At 43.0% G+C, this 19737-nt stretch overlaps 1 protein-coding gene across 8 annotated transcripts in view; it reads left to right on the top strand.

Moving 5' to 3' along the window:
* Window positions 1–19737, top strand: part of CABIN1 (calcineurin binding protein 1) — a 203796-nt gene that overhangs the window by 130891 nt on the left and 53168 nt on the right. For all 8 annotated transcript variants that reach the window (XM_056531139.1, XM_056531153.1, XM_056531173.1 and 5 more), the window contains exon 29: window positions 11905–12018. In XM_056531139.1, coding sequence (XP_056387114.1) covers window positions 11905–12018 — 114 coding nt within the window. The remainder of the gene's footprint in view (window positions 1–11904; window positions 12019–19737) is intronic.

The raw sequence follows: 19737 nt of genomic DNA, 5'->3' as shown, positions 1-19737 counted from the left end.
TATGTCCGTGATCAGAACTGTTCCTCCCTCAAAACAGATAACTGGAGTATTTGTTACTCATTACACTTGTAAAAGCTGTAACTCCAAAATGCCAGGTTCTGCTGAACCCACTTGTTCCGCATGCACCATTGCTCCCCCAGACCCCCCTGCTATTCATAACCCGGATGCTCTTTCAGACCTCGTGGGTTTGGCCGCCCCTCCAGCCTGGGTTTCCTCCCTCTCAGTCTATATCCGACTTGGCGCAGGTCTCCCGTTCTGTGGTGACTGCCTTGGAGAGGTCTACCCTACACCGGCCTTCTAGAAGGACCCGCTCCCCTTCCCCCTATGCTTCACACAAGCGTACTAGGGGTGTCTCCTCTGACTCGTCCCATGGGTCTTCTGGTAGACACGGGCGCTCCCCTCGCAGGTCTCGCCCTGCCGCTTCTTCGTGCCTCTCGCGCCTTCGGCATCTGACTCAGAGGACCACTCGGACACAGTGGATACGGTGAACTCATTGGTTACGGCCATAAGAGACACCTTTCACCTAGAGGACCCAGGGTCTTCGGACCTAGTTCCGGAAGTATCCTTTCATCGTGCCCGACCGGCACCCAAGGTGTTCAGCTCTCATGCTGAATTTGCCATTCTGGAATCGGCCTGGAGGCATCCTGACAAGAAGTTTCAGGGAACGAAGAAAGTTCAAGCGCGTCTCTAAGTGGACCCCCCAAGGCGGATGTGGCCGCCTTCAAAGATCCATCAGACAAGAAGGTTGAGAACTTAGCAAAGTATGCTTTCGAAGCAGCGGGTTCCTCCCTGCTTCCTGCCTTCGCCTCCGCCTGGGTGTCGAAGGCCCTTTTGGTTTGGTATTCCCAACTCAGTCAGGGCATTCTTTCAGGATCTTCCCCGGAGGAACGGTCTGCTCTAGCTCTCCAATGCTCAAAGGCTGGAGACTTCCTGTGCTCTGCTTCCATGCAGTCAGTCCGCTGTGCCGCCTTTGCTACTGGTAACCTGGTGGCTCTCCGTCGTTCCATATGGCTTAAAGCATGGAACGCGGATGCCGCCTCCAAAAAGTCTCTCACCGAGATCCCTTTTGCCGGTTCTCGAATTTTCGGCAAGCGCCTCGATGAAACTATCTCTGAGGCGACGGGTGGCAGGAGTTCTTTATTACCTCAGAGCAAGGCTAGAGCTTCTTCCTGCAAAAAGTCCTCTTCCTTCCGGTCCTTTCGGACTCTCGGTACCTCTAAGGGGTCGGGGCAGGCGCCTTCGCGGGACAAAAAGGCTCCCTCTTTCCGGGCACGCCCCTCTTGGAAGTCGGACAACCGCTCCGGCTGTTTTGTGGCCAAGCTGGGCAACCGCTTACCCACTTCTGCATGAAGGGACGCCCCCACCCGCAGTTTTTTCGCGGGAGGTAGGTCGGCTCTTTCGAGACATCTGGACCGCGTACATTCCGGACCATCCTGTGTTGACACCTTTCATCAATTTTTCTCTTCTGTCCACGCCCAGGGAGATTAGCTACAGTGCCATGGGTTGCAAACTTCTTGATAATGTTGCTCACTGTGGACAAAGGCAAATCTAGATCTGTGGAGATGGACATGTAGCCTTGAGATTGTTGATATTTTTCCACAATTTTGGTTCTTAAGTCCTCAGACAGTTTTCTTCTCCCCTTTCTGTTGTCTATGTTTAGTGTGGCACACACAGACACACAATGCAAAGACTAAGTGAGCCTTTCTCCTTTTTATCTGCTTTCAGGTGTGATTTTTACATTGCCCACACCTGTTACTTGCCCCAGGTGAGTTTAAAGGAGCATCAAATGTTTGAAACAATCTTATTTTTCCACAATTTTGAAAGGGTGCCAATAATTTTGTCAAGCCCATTTTTGAGTTTGGTGTGACATCATGTCCAATACAAAGGGAATAAACATGTGTATAGCAAAACATGTGTTCCTGCAATCCTTTTCTGTGAGAAATTCTTCATTTTCTAGAAAAATTTCAGGGGTGCCAACATTTACGGCCATGACTGTATGTTTTTTTTGCTGATGACACAAAGATATGTAAAAGTGTTGATGTTCCTAGAGGGATACGCCAAATGGAAAAGGATTTAGGCAAACTAGAAGAATCGTCAGAACTCTGGCAACTGAAATTTAATGTGGATAAGTGCAAGATAATGCACCTGGGGCGTAAAAACCCTCAGGCAGAATATAGAATATTTGACACAGTCCTGACCTCAGTATCTGAGGAAATTGATTTAGGAGTAATTATTTCAGAAGACTTAAAGGTGGTAGGAAGACAATGTAATAAAGCAGCAGGAAATGCTGGCAGAATGCTTTGATGTATAGGGAGAGGTATAAGCAGATACTCATTCCGTGTACAGAGCACTGGTGGGACCTCACTTGGAGTATTGTGCGCATACTGGAGGCCGTATCTCCAGAAGGCTATAGATACTCTAGAGAGAGTTTAGAGAAGAGCTACTAAACTAGTACATGGATGGCAGGACAAAACTTATCAGCAAAGGTTACAGGACCTTAACATGTATAGCTTGGAAGAAAGAAGAGACAGGGGATATGATAGAGATTTTTAAATACATTAAGTGAATCAACACAGTAAATGAGGAGAGTATATTTAAAAGAAGAAAAAGTACCACAAGAGGACATTGTTTTAAATTAGAGGGGCATAGGTTTAAACGTAATAGGAGGAAGTATTGCTTTACTCAGAGAGTAGTGGATGCAGAAGTGGTAGCTGCAAATACAGTGAAGGAGTTTAAGCATATGTGGGATAGGCATAAGGCTATCCTTCATATAACAAAGGGCCAGGGACTATTGTTAGGATTCAGAATATTGGGCAGACTAGATGAGCCAAATGGTTCTTATCTGATGACACATTCTATATTTCTATATAAGTAAGCTATATGTCGTCATATTTAATTAAAAAAAAAAAATGGATGGTTAGTTTTGTGGATGTAATTTTTCTTGCTATGTAAACTAGTTATTGTTTAGTGTCTTTATAAGCCTCTCTCTGAACACTTAAGACACAGTATAGTGGATTTCTTAGCAAACTGTTAAAAAGTACCTGTCACCAAATGAACTTTTCTAAACTAAGGCTATGTTCCCTAACTACTCCTAGCACCCCTCCTGACCTTAAAAAGAATTTCAAAGCTTTAAAAAGCTCTGTATCTTACCTTTTATTCTTGATCGCATAGTGCAATCACCCAGCAGGAGAAAGTGGACGTTTCCCAACAGACATTACATCACTGAAGCCTGCTGGGGGACCACTTCCGCCCTCACGTTTTTGCAGCACTGTGATGAATAGAAGACCTCAAGCTCTGTGCATGTTTCAGTGAGGCTCTGTGCAGCTTGCAGTGAGGCTCTGTGCATCTTTCAGTGAGGCTCTATGCATATTTCAGTCTGTGCAGCTTTCAGTGAGGCTCTGTACAGCTTTCAGTGAGGCTCTGTACAGCTTTCAGTGAGGCTCTGTGCAGCCTTCAGTGAGGCTCTGTGCAGCTTTCAGTGAGGCTCTGTGCAGCTTTCAGTGAGGCTCTGTGCAGCTTTCAGTGAGGCTCTTTGACGCTTTCAATGAGGCTCTTTGCATCTTTTAGTGAGGCTCTGTGCAGCTTTCAGTGAGGCTCTGTGCAGCTTTCAGTGAGGCTCTGTGCAGCTTTCAGTGAGGCTCTGTGCAGCTTTCAGTGAGGCTCTTTGCATCTTTCAGTGAGGCTCTGTGTAGCTTTCAGTAAGGCTCTGTGCAGCTGTCAATCAAGCTCAGTGCAGAGAAACACTTCCTGAGTTTGGTCTCCTGCCAGGCTGGGAGGAGACCAAACTCGCTATATTAACCCCTTAAGGATCGGGGGGTTTTCCGTTTTTGCATTTTCGTTTTTTGCTCCTTGCCTTTAAAAAATCATAACTCTTTCAATTTTGCCCTTAAAAATCCATATGATGGCTTATTTTTTGCGCCACCAATTCTACTTTGTAATGACGTCAGTCATTTTGCCCAAAAATCTACGGTGAAACGGGGAAAAAAATCATTGTGCGACAAAATTGAAAAAAAAAAAACGCTGTTTTGTAACTTTTGGGGGCTTCCGTTTCTACGTAGTACATTTTTCGGTAAAAATGACACCTGATTTTTATTCTGTAGGTCCATACGATTAAAATGATACCCTACTTATATAGGTTTGATTTTGTCGGACTTCTGGAAAAAATCATAACTACATGCAGGAAAATTAATACGTTTAAAATTGTCATCTTCTGACCCCTATAACTTTTTTATTTTTCCGTGTATGGGGGCGGTATGAGGGCTCATTTTTTGCGCCGTGATCTGAAGTTTTTAATGGTACAATTTTTGCATTGATAGGACTTATTGATCGCTTTTTATTCATTTTGAAATGATATAAAAAGTGACCAAAAATGCACTATTTTGGACTTTGGAATTTTTTTGCGCGCACGCCATTGACCGAGCGGTTTAATTAATGATATATTTTTATAATTCGGACATTTCCGCACGCGGTGATACCATATATGTTTATTTTTATTTACACTGTTTTTTTTTTTTTTTTTATTGGAAAAGGGGGGTGATTCAAACTTTTAATAGGGGAGGAGTTAAATGATCTTTATTCACATTTTTTTTTTCCACTTTTTTTTTGCAGTGTTATAGGTCCCATAGGGACCTATAACACTGCACACACTGATCTCCTATGCTGATCACTGGTTTCTCATAAGAAACCAGTGATCAACGATTCTGCCGCATGACTGCTCATGCCTGGATCTCAGGCACTGAGCAGTCATTCGGCAGTCGGACAGCGAGGAGGCAGGAAGGGGCCCTCCCGCTGTGCTGTCAGCTGTTCGGGATGCCGCGATTAGCCGCGGCTATCCCGAACAGCCCGACTGAGCTACCCGGGAACTTTCACTTTTAGCCGCGCGGCTCAGCTCTGAGCGCGCGGCTAAAGGGTTAATAGCGTGCGGCGCCGCGATCAGCGCTGCTCGCTATTAGAGGCGGGTCCCGGCTTCACTATGACGCTGGGCCCGCCGTGATATGACGCGGGGTTACTGTGTAACCCCGCGTTATATCAGAAGAGCAGGACCAAGGACGTACCGGTACGTCCTTGGTCCTTAAGGAGTTAATTGTGGCACAGAACAGAACAGTGCCACCTAGTGGCTGTTTTTTTCTATTATATTTTAAACATAGTTATGTTGATCATTTTAAAAGCAAGTGAATGAGAAAGTGTCTGCTAATTACACAAGGGACACTATATTAAAAGTTTTATTTGGTGACAGGTACTCTTTAAATAAACTGTTAACCAGGAAGGCAATAGTGGGGGTTACTGAATTAGATACAGTGCATTAGATAAGAATGTTTTGTGATGGTGCCAGACCTTGCCAGGCGAGCGCTGATCATTATGGTGAGATCAGCAAAGTAAATAGACCTACTGCTTACAGGGACAGGCTTGGGCTGCATGCTTCGGATTTGTGTTTACCATGGGGAGGATTGCATCACTGAGAAAGAGATCCTGTTGTAACATTTCCTCAATGTTTCGACTGAAGTGAAACTAGCTGCTGTGGGAGAAATGAAGGGAAAACAGTAAGGACCAAAGACAAAACACAGCTTAGGGTGCATACGCATCATGATTTGGGCATATAGCAGCAAGATCCGGTTGCCGTATGCCCAAAGCGTGGTGTGAATGCAGCCTTAGTCTTCTTTTTATAAACTAAAGCACTGTTCTTCCCCACAATTACACAGATGCCGCCTCAGACCACTGTTCTCATGCTGCCCAAGGCTAATACATCTTATGGTCTTGACAGACAATGATTTCTGCTCTGCAGTGTAATTTACAACACTGGCAGGTGGTAGCAGCAAGTGTCAGCTGGAACATAGCACTGACATCGGTTGGGAGCTAATTCTAATGCAATTGTAGCATCTCAGTGTATAATAGAGGAAGGGAGCTCCCTCAGTCAGCCCATCAGTGAACCTGCAAAGCCAAAGTGGCTGCCTGTCACAATATTTATGACAGGCATAACACCCTGCAATACATAAGCAGTGCATGTAGTGAAGCTTTCATGTAAAAAAAAAAAAAAAAAAATTGTTTGTTATAGGAAAAATTTACCAATAATAAAAAAAAAAAAAACCTGTACAATATTGTTATTACTGTATCTGGCTTATGGTGGTTACCCTCGTTTTATGTGCATATATTTCCAGACAACTTGCTGATATATTCTTAGAAGTTCTGCACTGTTTTCTTGCTCTGTGGAGGCACTGCCCCTTGTTAGTAAAGCCTTTTTTCCTCAACAACACAATGCTCCTGTCCAAGGAATGGCAGCAAATGACAGATCGAATGGTTAGGCATGTCCGTTAGCAATATCCACTTAACTGTACTATACCTAAACTTGTTCCTTGGATGTCCAGTGCCTGCACAATGGCAGAATAAGTATGAGGTATCAGTACCGAGCTCTGATTTGCACTTGCGCAGGTTGTAGACATCCAGGAAATTAGCACAGCATATTACAGTGGAGGTTGCTGATGGACCTGTCTAGTCACATGCTTCTCTGCCTCCTGCCATCATATGGGCAAGAGTGCAATGCAGGTAAGGGAAAAAGGCTTTGCTCTTGAGGGTATGTGGCTTCACAGAATGAGAAAGCTGCACAGTACTTCTTATAACAATATATTAGTAAGTTGTCTGTATTTATGTTTCCAACACAATTGTTAAAAGAAAACTGACACCTTGTTTGCCCACAAGGTTGCCCTGATTTTAAAAGAGGAGCCATTCAGTCAGCTTCTCTGCCATTTAGTCAGCTTTAAACTAAACAGGTCTCTCTGCATCTACACCAGGGCAGGATTTTAAAGATGAATCAATAAAGGAGAGGCTTTTATCTTACACTGGGTGAGTGCAGCCTTCTTTTTCTTTTTGCACTTGTATTTATTACCTGCTAGTTTTGGGCATTGCACCCTCAGTTTGTCTGTTTAGCCAATCCTCCGCTCTGGATCTCAGTACTGCCGATATATAAAAGCTATTTGCAACAGTGCCTGTCCATGCTTCTCTATGCCTAGTGTGATAAAAAAAAAAAAAAGTATAACGCACCGTTTGGTTATCTGATTCCAGAGATCCAGGCTGTATAGATTCAACTTTGCTAATCCCCCCCTGTGCAATAGATGTGGAGTTGATATACAGAGCTCCCTGCCCTAGGTTTTAGAAAAAGTTAGACACCTCTTACTACTCACTTTGTTGGTGAACAGCATGGTGGGCTCTGACATTTCTACAACTACTCCCAGTACCTATTGAGTTTATAATCAAATGTTGACTTAAGAGAATCTATTCAGCCATATAAGCCTCGTTGGAATAAGGAAAAAAGAAGACACACGGAGTCCTGATTTACAACGTGTTTCACCAGTTTCCCTGGCAGCTTGCATATGTGTGTTAGTTTAAGGCATGCAACATTATTTCTGTGTGGGCTCAGTGTGGTTTGTCTGGATGTTTGCTGTATAAATGCTTTGGCCGACATACTGTACACAGTTTATTTTTTGACACTGCTTTGTTTTGTTAACAGAAATATATCACCAGGCCAGCAGTAAGGACTGTGTGAAGCTCTTCTTCCTGAGATGGTGGGAAGATGTGGGGATGCGCAACACTGCTTATAGGAAATACTGAAATCACAATGTAGAGGCTAGGGGCAGTGTGACTGTAAGACCTAGCAAAGCTTTAATAGATTTCAGCCTGATAGAATGACAGGGCAATGAGTATAAACTAATTTATTTGTGTTATTTTTACATTCTCCATCAGGGTGGACATTCAGCAGTTGAAAAACATGCCACTGGCACTAAATATACCAATTATTATATATACACGTAACTCCAGCATATTCATTGGAACTACACTGCTCAACAAAAAAAAAAAAAACACACTAAGATAACACATCCTAGATCTGAATAAATGTACTAATCGTATGAAATATGTTCATCTTTACATAGTTGAATGTGCTGACAACAAAATCACACAAAAATTATCAATGGAAATCAAATTTATCAACCCATGGAGGTCTGGTTATGGAGTCACACTCAAAATCAAAGTGGAAAACCACACTACAGGCTGATCCAACTTTGATGTAATGTCCTTAAAACAAGTCAAAATGAGGCTCAGTAGTGTGTGTGGCCTCCACATTCCCATATGACCTCCCTACAATGCCTGGGCATGCTCCTGATGAGGTGGCGGATGGTCTCCTGAGGAATGTCCTCCCAGACCTGGACTAAAGCATCCGCCAACTCCTGGACAGTCTGTGGTGCAATGTGGTGTTGGTGGATGGAGCGAGACATGATGTCCCAGATGTGCTCAATTAGATTCAGGTCTGGAGAACGGGCGGGCCAGTTCTTAGCATCAATGCCTTCCTCTTGCAGGAACTGCTGACACACTCCAGCCACATGAGGTCTAGCATTGTCTTGCATTAGGAGGAACCCAGGGCCAACTGCACCAGCATATTGTCTCACAAGGGGTCTGAGGATCTCATCTCTGTACATAATGGCAGTCAGGCTACCTCTGGCAAGCACATAGAAGGCTGTGCAGCCCCCCAAAGAAATGCCACCCCACACCATTCCTGACCCACCGCCAAACTGGTCATGCTTTAGGATGTTGCAGGCAGCAGAATGTTCTCCACAGCGTCTCTAGACTCTGTCACGTATGTCACATGTTCTCAGTGTCAACCTGCTTTCATCTGTGAAGAGCACAGGGTACCAGTGGCGAATTTGCCAATCTTGGTGTTCTCTGGCAAATCACACCCAACCAAAAGAGGGAATGTGCACCCAAGGTACACACAAAAAAAGTGTGTAAAGTCCTGTGGCAATAAACACAAAGCAATAGAACCAATAAAGGGAAAAACCACCAAACGGACAATGTAAAATTAAATATCATACTTTATTAATTTATAAATTAAACAACATTTAAATCTGCAACGAGACATGGACAAAAAATGGTGGTGGGAACCAGGGAGGTAGGGAGGACAAAAGAAGAAAGTAAATTTATAGTCTAAGACTGTGGTAAAAGATTTTTACACCCATAAGCATATGTCACAAGTAAGAAAAACTGCATCAAGCTGTCATAGAAATCATGGCAATAGCAAAGCAGAAAACCAGTACAAATATAAGCATAATAGACACACCAGGTGGTTAAAATGCAGAGGAAGCTGGAAACAGTGCCGACTATTTCATACAAAAAGACATCCGCAGGGTGAAAGGCAAAGTGCAACAGTCCCCCCCCACACACACACACACTCCCGGTAACCCACCAAACCTCCGACGCGTTTTGCCCACCGGGGCTCCTGGACAAGGCCCCGGTGGGCGAAACGCGTCGGAGGTTTGGTGGGTTACCGGGGAGTGTGTGTGTGTGGGGGGGACTGTGACCTGTATTGTATTGTGACCTGTATTGATCACGGCATCGGAGGGGTTAATGGCGGACATCCACGCAATTGCGGATGTCCGCCATTACCGGCGGGTCCCTGGCTGCTGATATCAGCCGTGACCTGCCGGACATGATGCCACCACCGCTCCGGTGCTTGCGATCATGTCGGCGCGTAAATGTATATCGTGGTGCGCTAAGTACCACGTCACCATGACATTTACGTCCATTGTCGTTAAGGGGTTAAAGGGGTACTCCGGTGGAATTTTTTTTTTTAAATCAACTGATCCCAGAAATTTACACAGATTTGTAAATTACTTCTATGAAAAATTATTTGTCCTTCCAGTACTTCTTAGAAGCTATATGCTACAGAGGAAATTCTTTTCTTTTTGAATTTCTTTTGTCTTGTCCACAGTGCTCTCTGCTGACACCTGGTGCCCGTAACAGGAACTGTCCAGAGCGGGAGAAAATCCCCATAGCAAACCTATGCTGCCCTGGACAGTTCCTGACACGGACAGAGGTGTCAGCAGAGAGCACTGTGGACAAGACAAAAAAGATATTCAAAAAGAAAAGAATTTCCTCTGTAGCATACAGTTGCTAATAAGTACTGGGAGGACAAATATTTTTTAATAGAAGTAATTTACATTCTGTTTAACTTTATGGCACCAGTTGATTTAAAAAACAAATGTTTTCCAACGGAGTACCCCTTTAATAAAGAAGTTAGATTTTTTTTTTGACCCATAGAGTTTGAATTGGTCCTACAAGACAGCTGACATATGTTACATTTTTGATACTTTAAGTTTCTCCATGGATAATTTTGCAACAGCGGAGGGCACTATGTTTGGAAAACACTGATCTAAGGATCTCTATACACTGAAATTATGGGGGGATTTATCATTTGTGCAGATTTTTTTGCACAATGTGAAACCTGCTGCACAAATGCCTGGCTTTTTTCCATTTGCTGGTCAGAATTTATAGGAAGCACTACGTCCCTGAGTCTGCTGTGCTGTGCTGGGTCACATTAAAAATGCTATGCAATCTGTGGCCATTATGCATCTTGTTTGCGAAAAAAAATTCCTGGATAACTTGTCTATACCTTGATGCCAATGGTATTGGGGATAAGCATGCTGCTCATTGTCAAGTAAACATATGTGAAGATATACAGAAATATTGTTGTATAGCAGTGGTCTCCAAACTGTAGACCCCAAGGTATTGCAAAACTACAGTGGCTGGCATGTTGGGAGTTGTAGTTTTGCAACATCTTGAAGTCCACAATTTGGAGACAACTACTCTATGGAATTACACTGGTTGTGTATTCTGCATCTACTCTACACTTGGTTTTTTTTTCTGGCAGTTTTTGGAAAATTGCCACTGCAGTTTTTGAGCCAAAGCCAGAAATGTATTCAAAATGAATAGGACATATAAAGGAAGGGGTGTGGATGAAGGAGTGAGGAAGGCACCAATTGTATACAGCTTCTCAGGAGTTAATAATGCCAGCGAGATAATATAGCAAAAAGTGAGGTTAACTAATCGTGTGTAGCAAAAGAAAAGAATATTATCCACACTAACCGCCAGAAACGATAATAGTTGCTCCTAAATGGACATCATAGCCGGACCAGGACTGCAGAGATGTTCAGTGCGCTCAGAGGCTACAACCAGTTATTTTGCGCATTAGCGCTTCATCCAGCCGGATTATGATGTCCATTTAGGAGCAACCATATAAAGGAAGGACTTACACTTCTCCCAAATGGATCCACTTCTGACTTTGGCTCAAAAACTGCAGTGGCAGTGGAAACTTAGCCTTACACTAATACATTGCAATACATAAATTTGGCTGCTGATGTGTCGCGCTTGCCGGTTACAGTGGCACGCTAGAGTTCTAGTATGTACAGGTTTTCAGCAGTAATGTTCTTATTCACAGACAACAAGTAGAGATGTTGAAATGGTGATTCATTGTAACAGAAAGTTGTTTAGAGTATCTTTATCCTAGAACATAAAAGTGGGCACCTTCAGACTCCATAATGATTTTTTATGTTTGTTTTTTTTTTGGGTACATTTGTGTTCTGTTTGTTAGGCAGCGCCGAATGAAGTTTGGCCTGTTGCCTGGCAATAAGGAGCTGCAGTCAGCAGGTGACCACGCTGGACTTCTCTGCTCCTGCCGAGATGAGCATAGCCACCCACTATGCTGCAGAAGTGCGTGCGGCGCGTATCGATGATGCGTCATCCGCACCGCTGCCCCCTCTATTTCTCATGGGAAGATTTCTTTAACTACACAACTTGGTTGAATCCACAAGGAACTTTCTTTAATCTTCTCCAATATATCCACCTATGACTCACCCTATAATTGTCCAGCACCTCTCACGCCGGGCACCTTCTTCACACAACTTACCACCTTATTGGTTAGAAGGAAATCTGATAATGACAATAGAAATCCTTGGTCTCAGGCCATCTCATTTACCTTTGATTTCTTCTTAAAGATTGCTAGTCATTGCCATTAATCTATATGTATGCACAGTATATACCCACAGCAGCATCCCTGCTTCATCCTGCCTGTTGTCTCCACAGAACTTGCAGTGGGCCAGAGACGTGTTGCTAGGCAGCAGTATCCCGTGGCAGCAGCTGAAGCACATGCCAGCACAGGGGCTCTTCTACGAGAGGAACAAGACTAATTTCTTCAATGTAAGTTATGCTCATTGTAATGGTGGACAGCATACAAATGTGCGGATGAGTGGGCTAAGTTGGTATGTCACCCGTGTATGGAATGCAGGCTACCAACATGATGAATATGTCTACCGTTTCAAGTATTTTTGCTAAAACTGTATTATCATGGCATTGAAGTTACGGGTTTCGTTGTTTACATCTGAAAATGACTTGTGACAACCCGTGTAGAATTCTGTGCTGTCTGAGTGATAGCAGACCGCACTGGAGCCAGAACTGAACCAGATGGTCACACTTACATGTGGTTCTGCTTAGACACAAGCCATTATGCCATTATGTGTATATAAATGCTCAGCAGTATTGAGGGCATTGCCTTTCCTGTGTGTATAGTTACTTTCCTTTTATTGTACTGTTCCTAACTTACAGCTTGTATTATAATCCATTTCCATCGACAGTCCGGCAGGCTTTGTTGGTTAAGAGTCCCACCATCTGCAGGCTCAGTGTGCATGCAAATCTTGCTAGTTGTTATATCCAGGACTACAAAATAATGCAGGAAAAGTTATCTGTTCTACTGGTTTAGGAACCAGCTATGCTCTGGCTCCAACGTTCCATGGTGTTTCCAGGAGCTACCTGCTCATCGGTCAGATGCAGCTGCGGATCATAACATTGGCTCTAACTTATTGGGCCACTTTTGTTTGTACAGAGATTAATCTGATAATAGGTTAGGGCAGTGATGTCCAAACTGTGGCCCTCCAGATGTTGCAAAACTACAACTCCCAGCATGCCCGGACAGCCAACGGGTATAGGGTATAACTAACAGGATTCTCCGAAATGAAAAGATTTAACAAAAAAAAAACATGGAAGATTTAATTCACATCTGCATCATGGCTGCTGTTTCTAACAGAAGCCACAGGATTTTGCCAAATCTGGCTTAAAGTGTACCCATCAGATCCAACCAAAAAAATCTATCTTTATCTATCTCTCAGGACCTAATCCTGACCATGTACATCTAATTTTTATGTGTCTAGCACCTAGTCTGAATTCCTCTCAAAGGGAGGGGGTGTGGCCTCACTGTGCAGGTCTCCGCCCCCTCCCTCAGTGTGCTGTCTGCTCAAATCTCCCCTAGCATTAGCAAAACTACAACTCCCAGCTTGTCCTCACTGACAGTAGCAGGATACAAGCTGACAGTAGGAGGATTTTTCCTCCAGCTGTGAGCCCTGCGCTCACAGCTGTCAATCAAGGAAGTGTGTCCATGACATAGGTGATGATGCATGGACACAGCATGACTAGTATGTGTCCAAGCAGGCAGGGGGGGGGGCAGTTGTTTGACTGGCTTTTTCACTATGAATTACTGAAAATGTTCTAATGAAAGCAATTGCAAAACCTATTGGTTATACATGCTTTACAATATATCAAAAGTTTTTGTATCTGACAGTGCCCATTTAAAATTGAGTCCACTGGAGTTCTGTGGTGACCCCTATCTTTTTGACTGCAAAAATAGGACTACACAGAGAGATATTCTTGCTGTCAGATATGAGCAAAGCCTTACTTGGTTTCAAACCCTGTCCTTTTATAAAGTCTGCCTCGCGTCTTTGGCATGAAGTTTCGAGTTCCTTAGAAATTATTCTCACTCAACCGCACAGTCTGTGTGTTTCATCAGTCCTGGAATTGCTTCTAAGATTTTGGCTTTAGTATAAGCCTTTTGTTGTAGATAAATGTATTTTTGTCTGGGATTTTGAGGCATATGTCTGCATTGGGATCTTCACTATTACATTTTAAATATTTTAAGTGTCAACCTACCAATATGTCATAATATACTTATTTGCGTTTAATGTACGGGATCACTTCGTTTAAATGGCCCAGACTGGAGCAGGGTTATGACACCAGAGCTGATATCAATGTGATCATCATCCGCAGAAGCTGGTGCAGTTAAAGTTTGATCCTTTTCTTTTTCTATGAGTAAAGTGTGGCCTAGCTATAGGCCAAAGTGACCATAAAATTAGACTGTATAGGACCAGTCTAAGAGCTAATGTTAGCCATACATACTTTATCTATGAATGCTATATACACTGCTCAAAAAATTCAAGGGAACATTAAGATAACACATCCAAGATCTGAATGAATGAACTAATCGTATGAAATACTTTCGTCTTTACATAGTTGAATGTGCTGACAGCAAAATCACACAAAAATTATCAATGGAAATCAAATTTATCAACCCATGGAGGTCTTGATATGGAGTCACACTCAAAATCAAAGTGGAAAATCACATTACAGGCTGATCCAACTTTGATGTAATGTCCTTAAAACAAGTCAAAATGAGTAGTGTGTGGGCTCCACGTGCCCGTTTGACCTCCCTACAACGCCTGGGTATGCTCCTGATGAGGTGTCGGATGGTCTCCTGAGGGATGTCCTCCCAGACCTGGACTAAAGCATCTGCCAACTCCTGGACAGTCTGTGGTGTAACGTGGCATTGGTGGATGGAGCGAGACATTATGTCCCAGATGGGCTCAACCAGATTCAGGTTTGGGGAACGGGCGGGCCAGTCCATAGCATCAATGCATCCTCTTGCAAGAACTGCTGACACACTCCAGCCACATGAGGTCTAGCATTGTCTTGCATTAGGAGGAACCCAGGGCCAACCGCTCTCATAATGGCATTCAGGCTACCTCAGGCAAGCACATGGAGGGCTGTGTGGCCCCTCAAAGAAATGCCACCCTCCACCATTCCTGACCCACCACCAAACCGGTCATGCTTGAGGATGTTGCAGGCAGCAGAATGTTCCCCACGGCGTCTCCAGACTCTGTCACCTCTGTCACATGTGCTCAGTGTGAACCTGCTTTCATCTGTGAAGAGCACAGGGCGCCAGTGGCGAATTTGCCAATCTTTGTGTTTTCTGGCAAATGCCAAACATCTTGGACGGTGTTTTACTGTAAGCACAACCCCCAGCTGTGGACGTTGGGCCCTCATTCCACCCTCATGGAGTCTGTTTTGAGTGGACACATACACATTTGTGGCCTGCTGGAGGTCATTTTGCAGGGCTCTGGCAGTGCTCCTCCTGCTCCTCTTTGCACAAAGGCAGAGGTAGCGGTCCTGCTGCTGGGTTGTTGCCCTCCTACGGCCTCCTCCACGTCTCCTTATGTACTGGACTGTCTCCTGGAAGCACCTCCATGCTCTGGACTATACGCTGACAGACACAGCAAACCTTCTTGCCACAGCTTGTATTGATGTGCCATCCTGGATGAGCTGCACTACCTGAGCCACTTGTGTGGGTTGTGCCACTAGAGTGAAAGCACCGCCAACATTCAAAAGTGACCAAAACATCAGCCAGGAAGCATAGGAACTGAGAAGTGGTCTGTGGTCACCACCTGCAGAACTACTCCTTTATTGGGGTGTCTTTCTAATTGCCTATAATTTTCACCTGTTGTCTGTTCCATTTGGACAACAGTATGTGATTTGATTGTCAATTAGTGTTGCTTCCTGAATGGACAGTGTGATTTCACAGAAGTGTGATTGACTTGGAGTTACATTGTGTTGTTTAAGTGTTCCCTTTATTTTTTTTGAGCAGTGTAGTTAGACGTTCTTTCCAGTCTGACAACAGTGCTCTCTGCTGACACCTCTGTCCGTGTCAGGAACTGTCCAGATTAGATGCAAATCCCCATAGAAAACCTCTGGAAAGACTGGAAAGAACTTAACAAACTTCTCTGTAGTAGATCTGTAGAATACAGCAGCTGATAAATACTGGAAGGATTAAGATTTTTAAATAGAAGTAATTTACAAATCTGTTTAACTTTCTGGCATCATTTGATTTAAAAACATTTTTTTCCACTGGAGTACCCCTTTAACTGTTTTAGCACATCTGTGCAGTATAGCATTTTATTCTTGTCAATGGCAAATGTGTCTCACTAAACATAAAAATGTCTGCCCAGAATGATATGTTATCCATACTTGAAAACCATAAGGGTATTTTGTCTCGTGTTTACTGCACAGACAACACCAAAGTGTATGGAAATAGAATTTTGTTTGTTTCTGCCCATTCTATATTGAGATCATTGCAGGCTTTGCCCTTATAGATGAACAATAATGAGATATTTGTCTCTGTATCATTGCTGTATTGTTCTCTGGGCATCGTTGTATGTCTACATAGGTATTGGCAGTCATCAGTCAAGCAGGGCTTTTCAGCCACAAGCATAATGTGCATCCAGTGTGTTTTATTTCTTGCATTACTCCTAAACTTTACACATAACGGACAGAAAACCCAGGATCTGTCCTGTATATGAAATAGGGAAAACAGCCCACAGGCAATCATGTGATGGCTATAGCTACTCAGACTGCAATACTTACCCATGTCTTGCAGAATAAGACTGTATCTGGCAGCCATGTCCCATTTATGAGAAGTCGTTTTTGCAGTTATTACAAATACACATTAGCCAAGTGTTTATCCAAGTTTAGGTGGAGTACACCTCCATTAGAGTGTAATTATAATGGTGATATAACAAATGACTATTGTGCAGCACCGTGCCATTTTTCCAAATGATCTTTAATTTGGCACCTAAATGCCTCAACAGGACATTTCTCCCCACTCTCCACTGGATCTCACGCAGAATAAGGATTTCACACAGGTATGTAGTGCTGCAGGGGAGAAAGGCATCTAGGCACCAAAAATAAATAAAAAATTAAATACATTTTGAAAATGGGGCTGCACAATGGCCATTTGTCATATCACCATTGCAGTTATGCTTTAAATAATTAGTTTTAGCTTTGCTGTAATATACATGTAGTTGTTAACATGGCTTGACTTGTAGTTTTGAATTTTTTTTCCCCTAGACCAGTGTTTCTTTATCCAACTACTTCTTCCTAAAACATATTGCATCAAAGTTACTCCAAGGATGTGTTCATGTCCTATGCTGCCCAGTAAAAGCACAGTGACTACTCCCTAGAGAAATACAATAGTAGCCTCAGGCTACAGAATTCAAAGTCTGGACTTCCCCTTTAAGCTGGAGAAGTTCTGATGGCGGACTGACAGATTATGCTGATGACTGCAGATCTTTCTAAACCTATTACATGTTTTATGCTAGGGACGTTAGGGACCCACTCTAAATAGGTGGCCTTGACGTGGTGAGTGGGCTTTGTACTTTTTTGATCAAAATGTATATGCTAACAACCTGTTAGTTTTTGAAATTATGCTGAGAAGCAATTAGATCATTGTGCAAGATTGTAGATGTGCGACCATGTCTGTCTTCTACCTGAATTCACTAATACATGTTTGGCTTAACAAACATGCCCTGCGGAGTATTATTCCAGCAGGTATTACTTCCTGTAAGCTTGGCAGTACTTGTAGCCATACATGTACAAATGGTGGTCACTCAGACAGGAAGCCAGGTTTTTGCTAGATAAAATGCATTGCCACGGCTTGGAAAATATACTAATGGAAATTTCTGAATAAGAAATAACCACAGGTTGTGCAGAGAAGTAATGTGAGTACAGTCATGGCAATGTTCACTCCACTTGGGGTGCTTTCCCACACACAGTCCCAGAATTCCCAATCTGTCTAAGGACAACAACTATCTGATCTTCTCATATCAAACAATCACAGATTAGTTTTTAATTTACCAGGGTTATCTGAGAAATAAAAGATGAGCTGCGATTGGTTGCTAAGGGAAAATCAGACTGTTTTTGTCTATAGTTTTTGAAGGAAAATCTACACTACTTCCTACTTTTTGGTTGTTGTTGTTTTTTTAGCCAAAGCCAGAAGTAGTTTCAAGAGGAACAGGAAATACAAAGGAATAGCTTATACTTATTGTTGGATCCACTTATTGCTTTGGCTTTAAATTATATTTGATGGATTTTAAGCTGTATCCAATGTATATACACTACGTGTGAATATACCCTAATGATGAACATTTAGGGATCGCTCACAGTGCAGAACTACATGGCGGAATCTACAAGTAATGTCCGATTCCAGATCATTTTTGCAGGAGCAAGAAGATTATGGATATACAGAAGAATTCAGTGAGGAAACATTTAAGATGCGGTTGCACCATTATAGTAGAACAAATTTGTGAATTATAAAATAACAGTCTATTATTGTCCCACCAATAATACTTCTCCCCTATCCACAGGTTAGGGGATGAGCATATGAAGGTGGAGGTCCAAGTAATGCCCCCTTACCATACACACACAAATATCAATCATCAAAATGGGCCCTGAGTCTCCTGTCAAGTAGTGAGGTGGTCAAGGGTCTATGGGACTGTTAGGTGTAGCTGAGAACTGTACTTGCTTATCTTTGGCATTCACATAGACAGTTGTTTACTGGTCATGTCATTCCACTTATAAACCTTTGTGGTAAGGTGCATTATATATAATAATTACGGTACTTATCACCAAATTTTATCACTAAATATATTTTATATTGCTGGGACTGGCCATATCATTTTCTTCAGGCATCATTTATATGTTTTACAAGAACGGCACTCGACAAATGTTTCAGCATCATGTCCTTGGCTAATGTAGGTTGGTTGGTGATTCATCACTTTCTCCAATAATCCACACCACATGATTCTTCTTTTTAGTTTACTGTAACCTTGTTTTCTTCTCTTTAGGTTTTAGTCTTGGTTTTATTTGGCTTTTTATAAGTAAATGTCATTTCTTTCAGCCACTTTGTTGCAGTTCTTTCTAAAACATGTTCTTCCTGCCTTTTGGTTTTTCTTCTCTTTTGTTACACAGTTCTATCCTGACACTTTTGAAATCTTACTATGTTTTCCATTTATAGGCTTCCTATTTTGTTCATACTTATACCACATTTTACACTCCGCTGACTGAACACAACCAGCATCTTTTGCTATACTCTGTGTTAGATTGCCATCTTTAAAGAGTTTCATAATCCTTTCCATTGTTTCAATGAATAACGTTATGCCTTTTGGGCCATATTGTGTCCCAGTAATCTAGATCCAAAGCTCAGTAAGGTCTGTATGCACTTTTCCTTTTAGGGTAGAGTGACACAGTATCTCACGCTGCTGCGGCTGGGTAGCTCTGTGTGTCCAGTCGTAGCACGGCTGCTTGTTTTTATCCCCTTAATTGATCTGAGCAGAATGTTCAGCTATTAACCTGTCTTACCTGTGATTTCTGTATTTACTATAGCGTGAAAGAGCTGGATGACCATCCTCTGAGGCTATGTTCAGAAGGTGAAATGTCCGCACGGAAAATTTCAGTGCGGACATCCCATGGCCAGCAGGACATGTCTGTGCTTGGAAATGCACCGTCTCATAGAGGCATTTACGCACGGGATCGGGATTTCCACAGCAGAAACCTCTGCTGTGGAAATTCCTCACAGTGCAGCAGAATCCCATTACAATCAATGGGATTTTGCTGCATTAGACTGTCTGTGCACCGCCTTGTTGACGTTGCAGCCTTGTTGGAACAGGGTGGCTGTCCACCAACCATCCACTACTCCATCCATCTGGACCATCCAGGGTATTACGGCACTCATCAGTGAACAGGACTATTTGAAAATTAGTGTTAATGTATTTTTCTGCCGAATGGAGCCGTTTCTGCTTGTGAGCATTGGTTAGTGGTGGCCGAATAGAAGATTTATGCACAGTTGCAAGACTCTGGAGGACTCTACACCTTGATGTCCGTGGGACTCCAGAGGCACCAGCAGCTTCAAATATCTGTTTACTGCTACAGTCATGGCCGTAAATGTTGGCACTCCTGAAATTTTTCAAAAAAAGAAAGTATTTC

The sequence above is a fragment of the Hyla sarda genome, chromosome 1 (assembly GCF_029499605.1).
Source record: "Hyla sarda isolate aHylSar1 chromosome 1, aHylSar1.hap1, whole genome shotgun sequence".
Taxonomy (NCBI): domain Eukaryota; kingdom Metazoa; phylum Chordata; class Amphibia; order Anura; family Hylidae; genus Hyla; species Hyla sarda.
The sequence above is the reverse complement of the archived record's forward strand: the minus strand, read 5'-3'. Positions and strand labels throughout refer to the sequence as shown.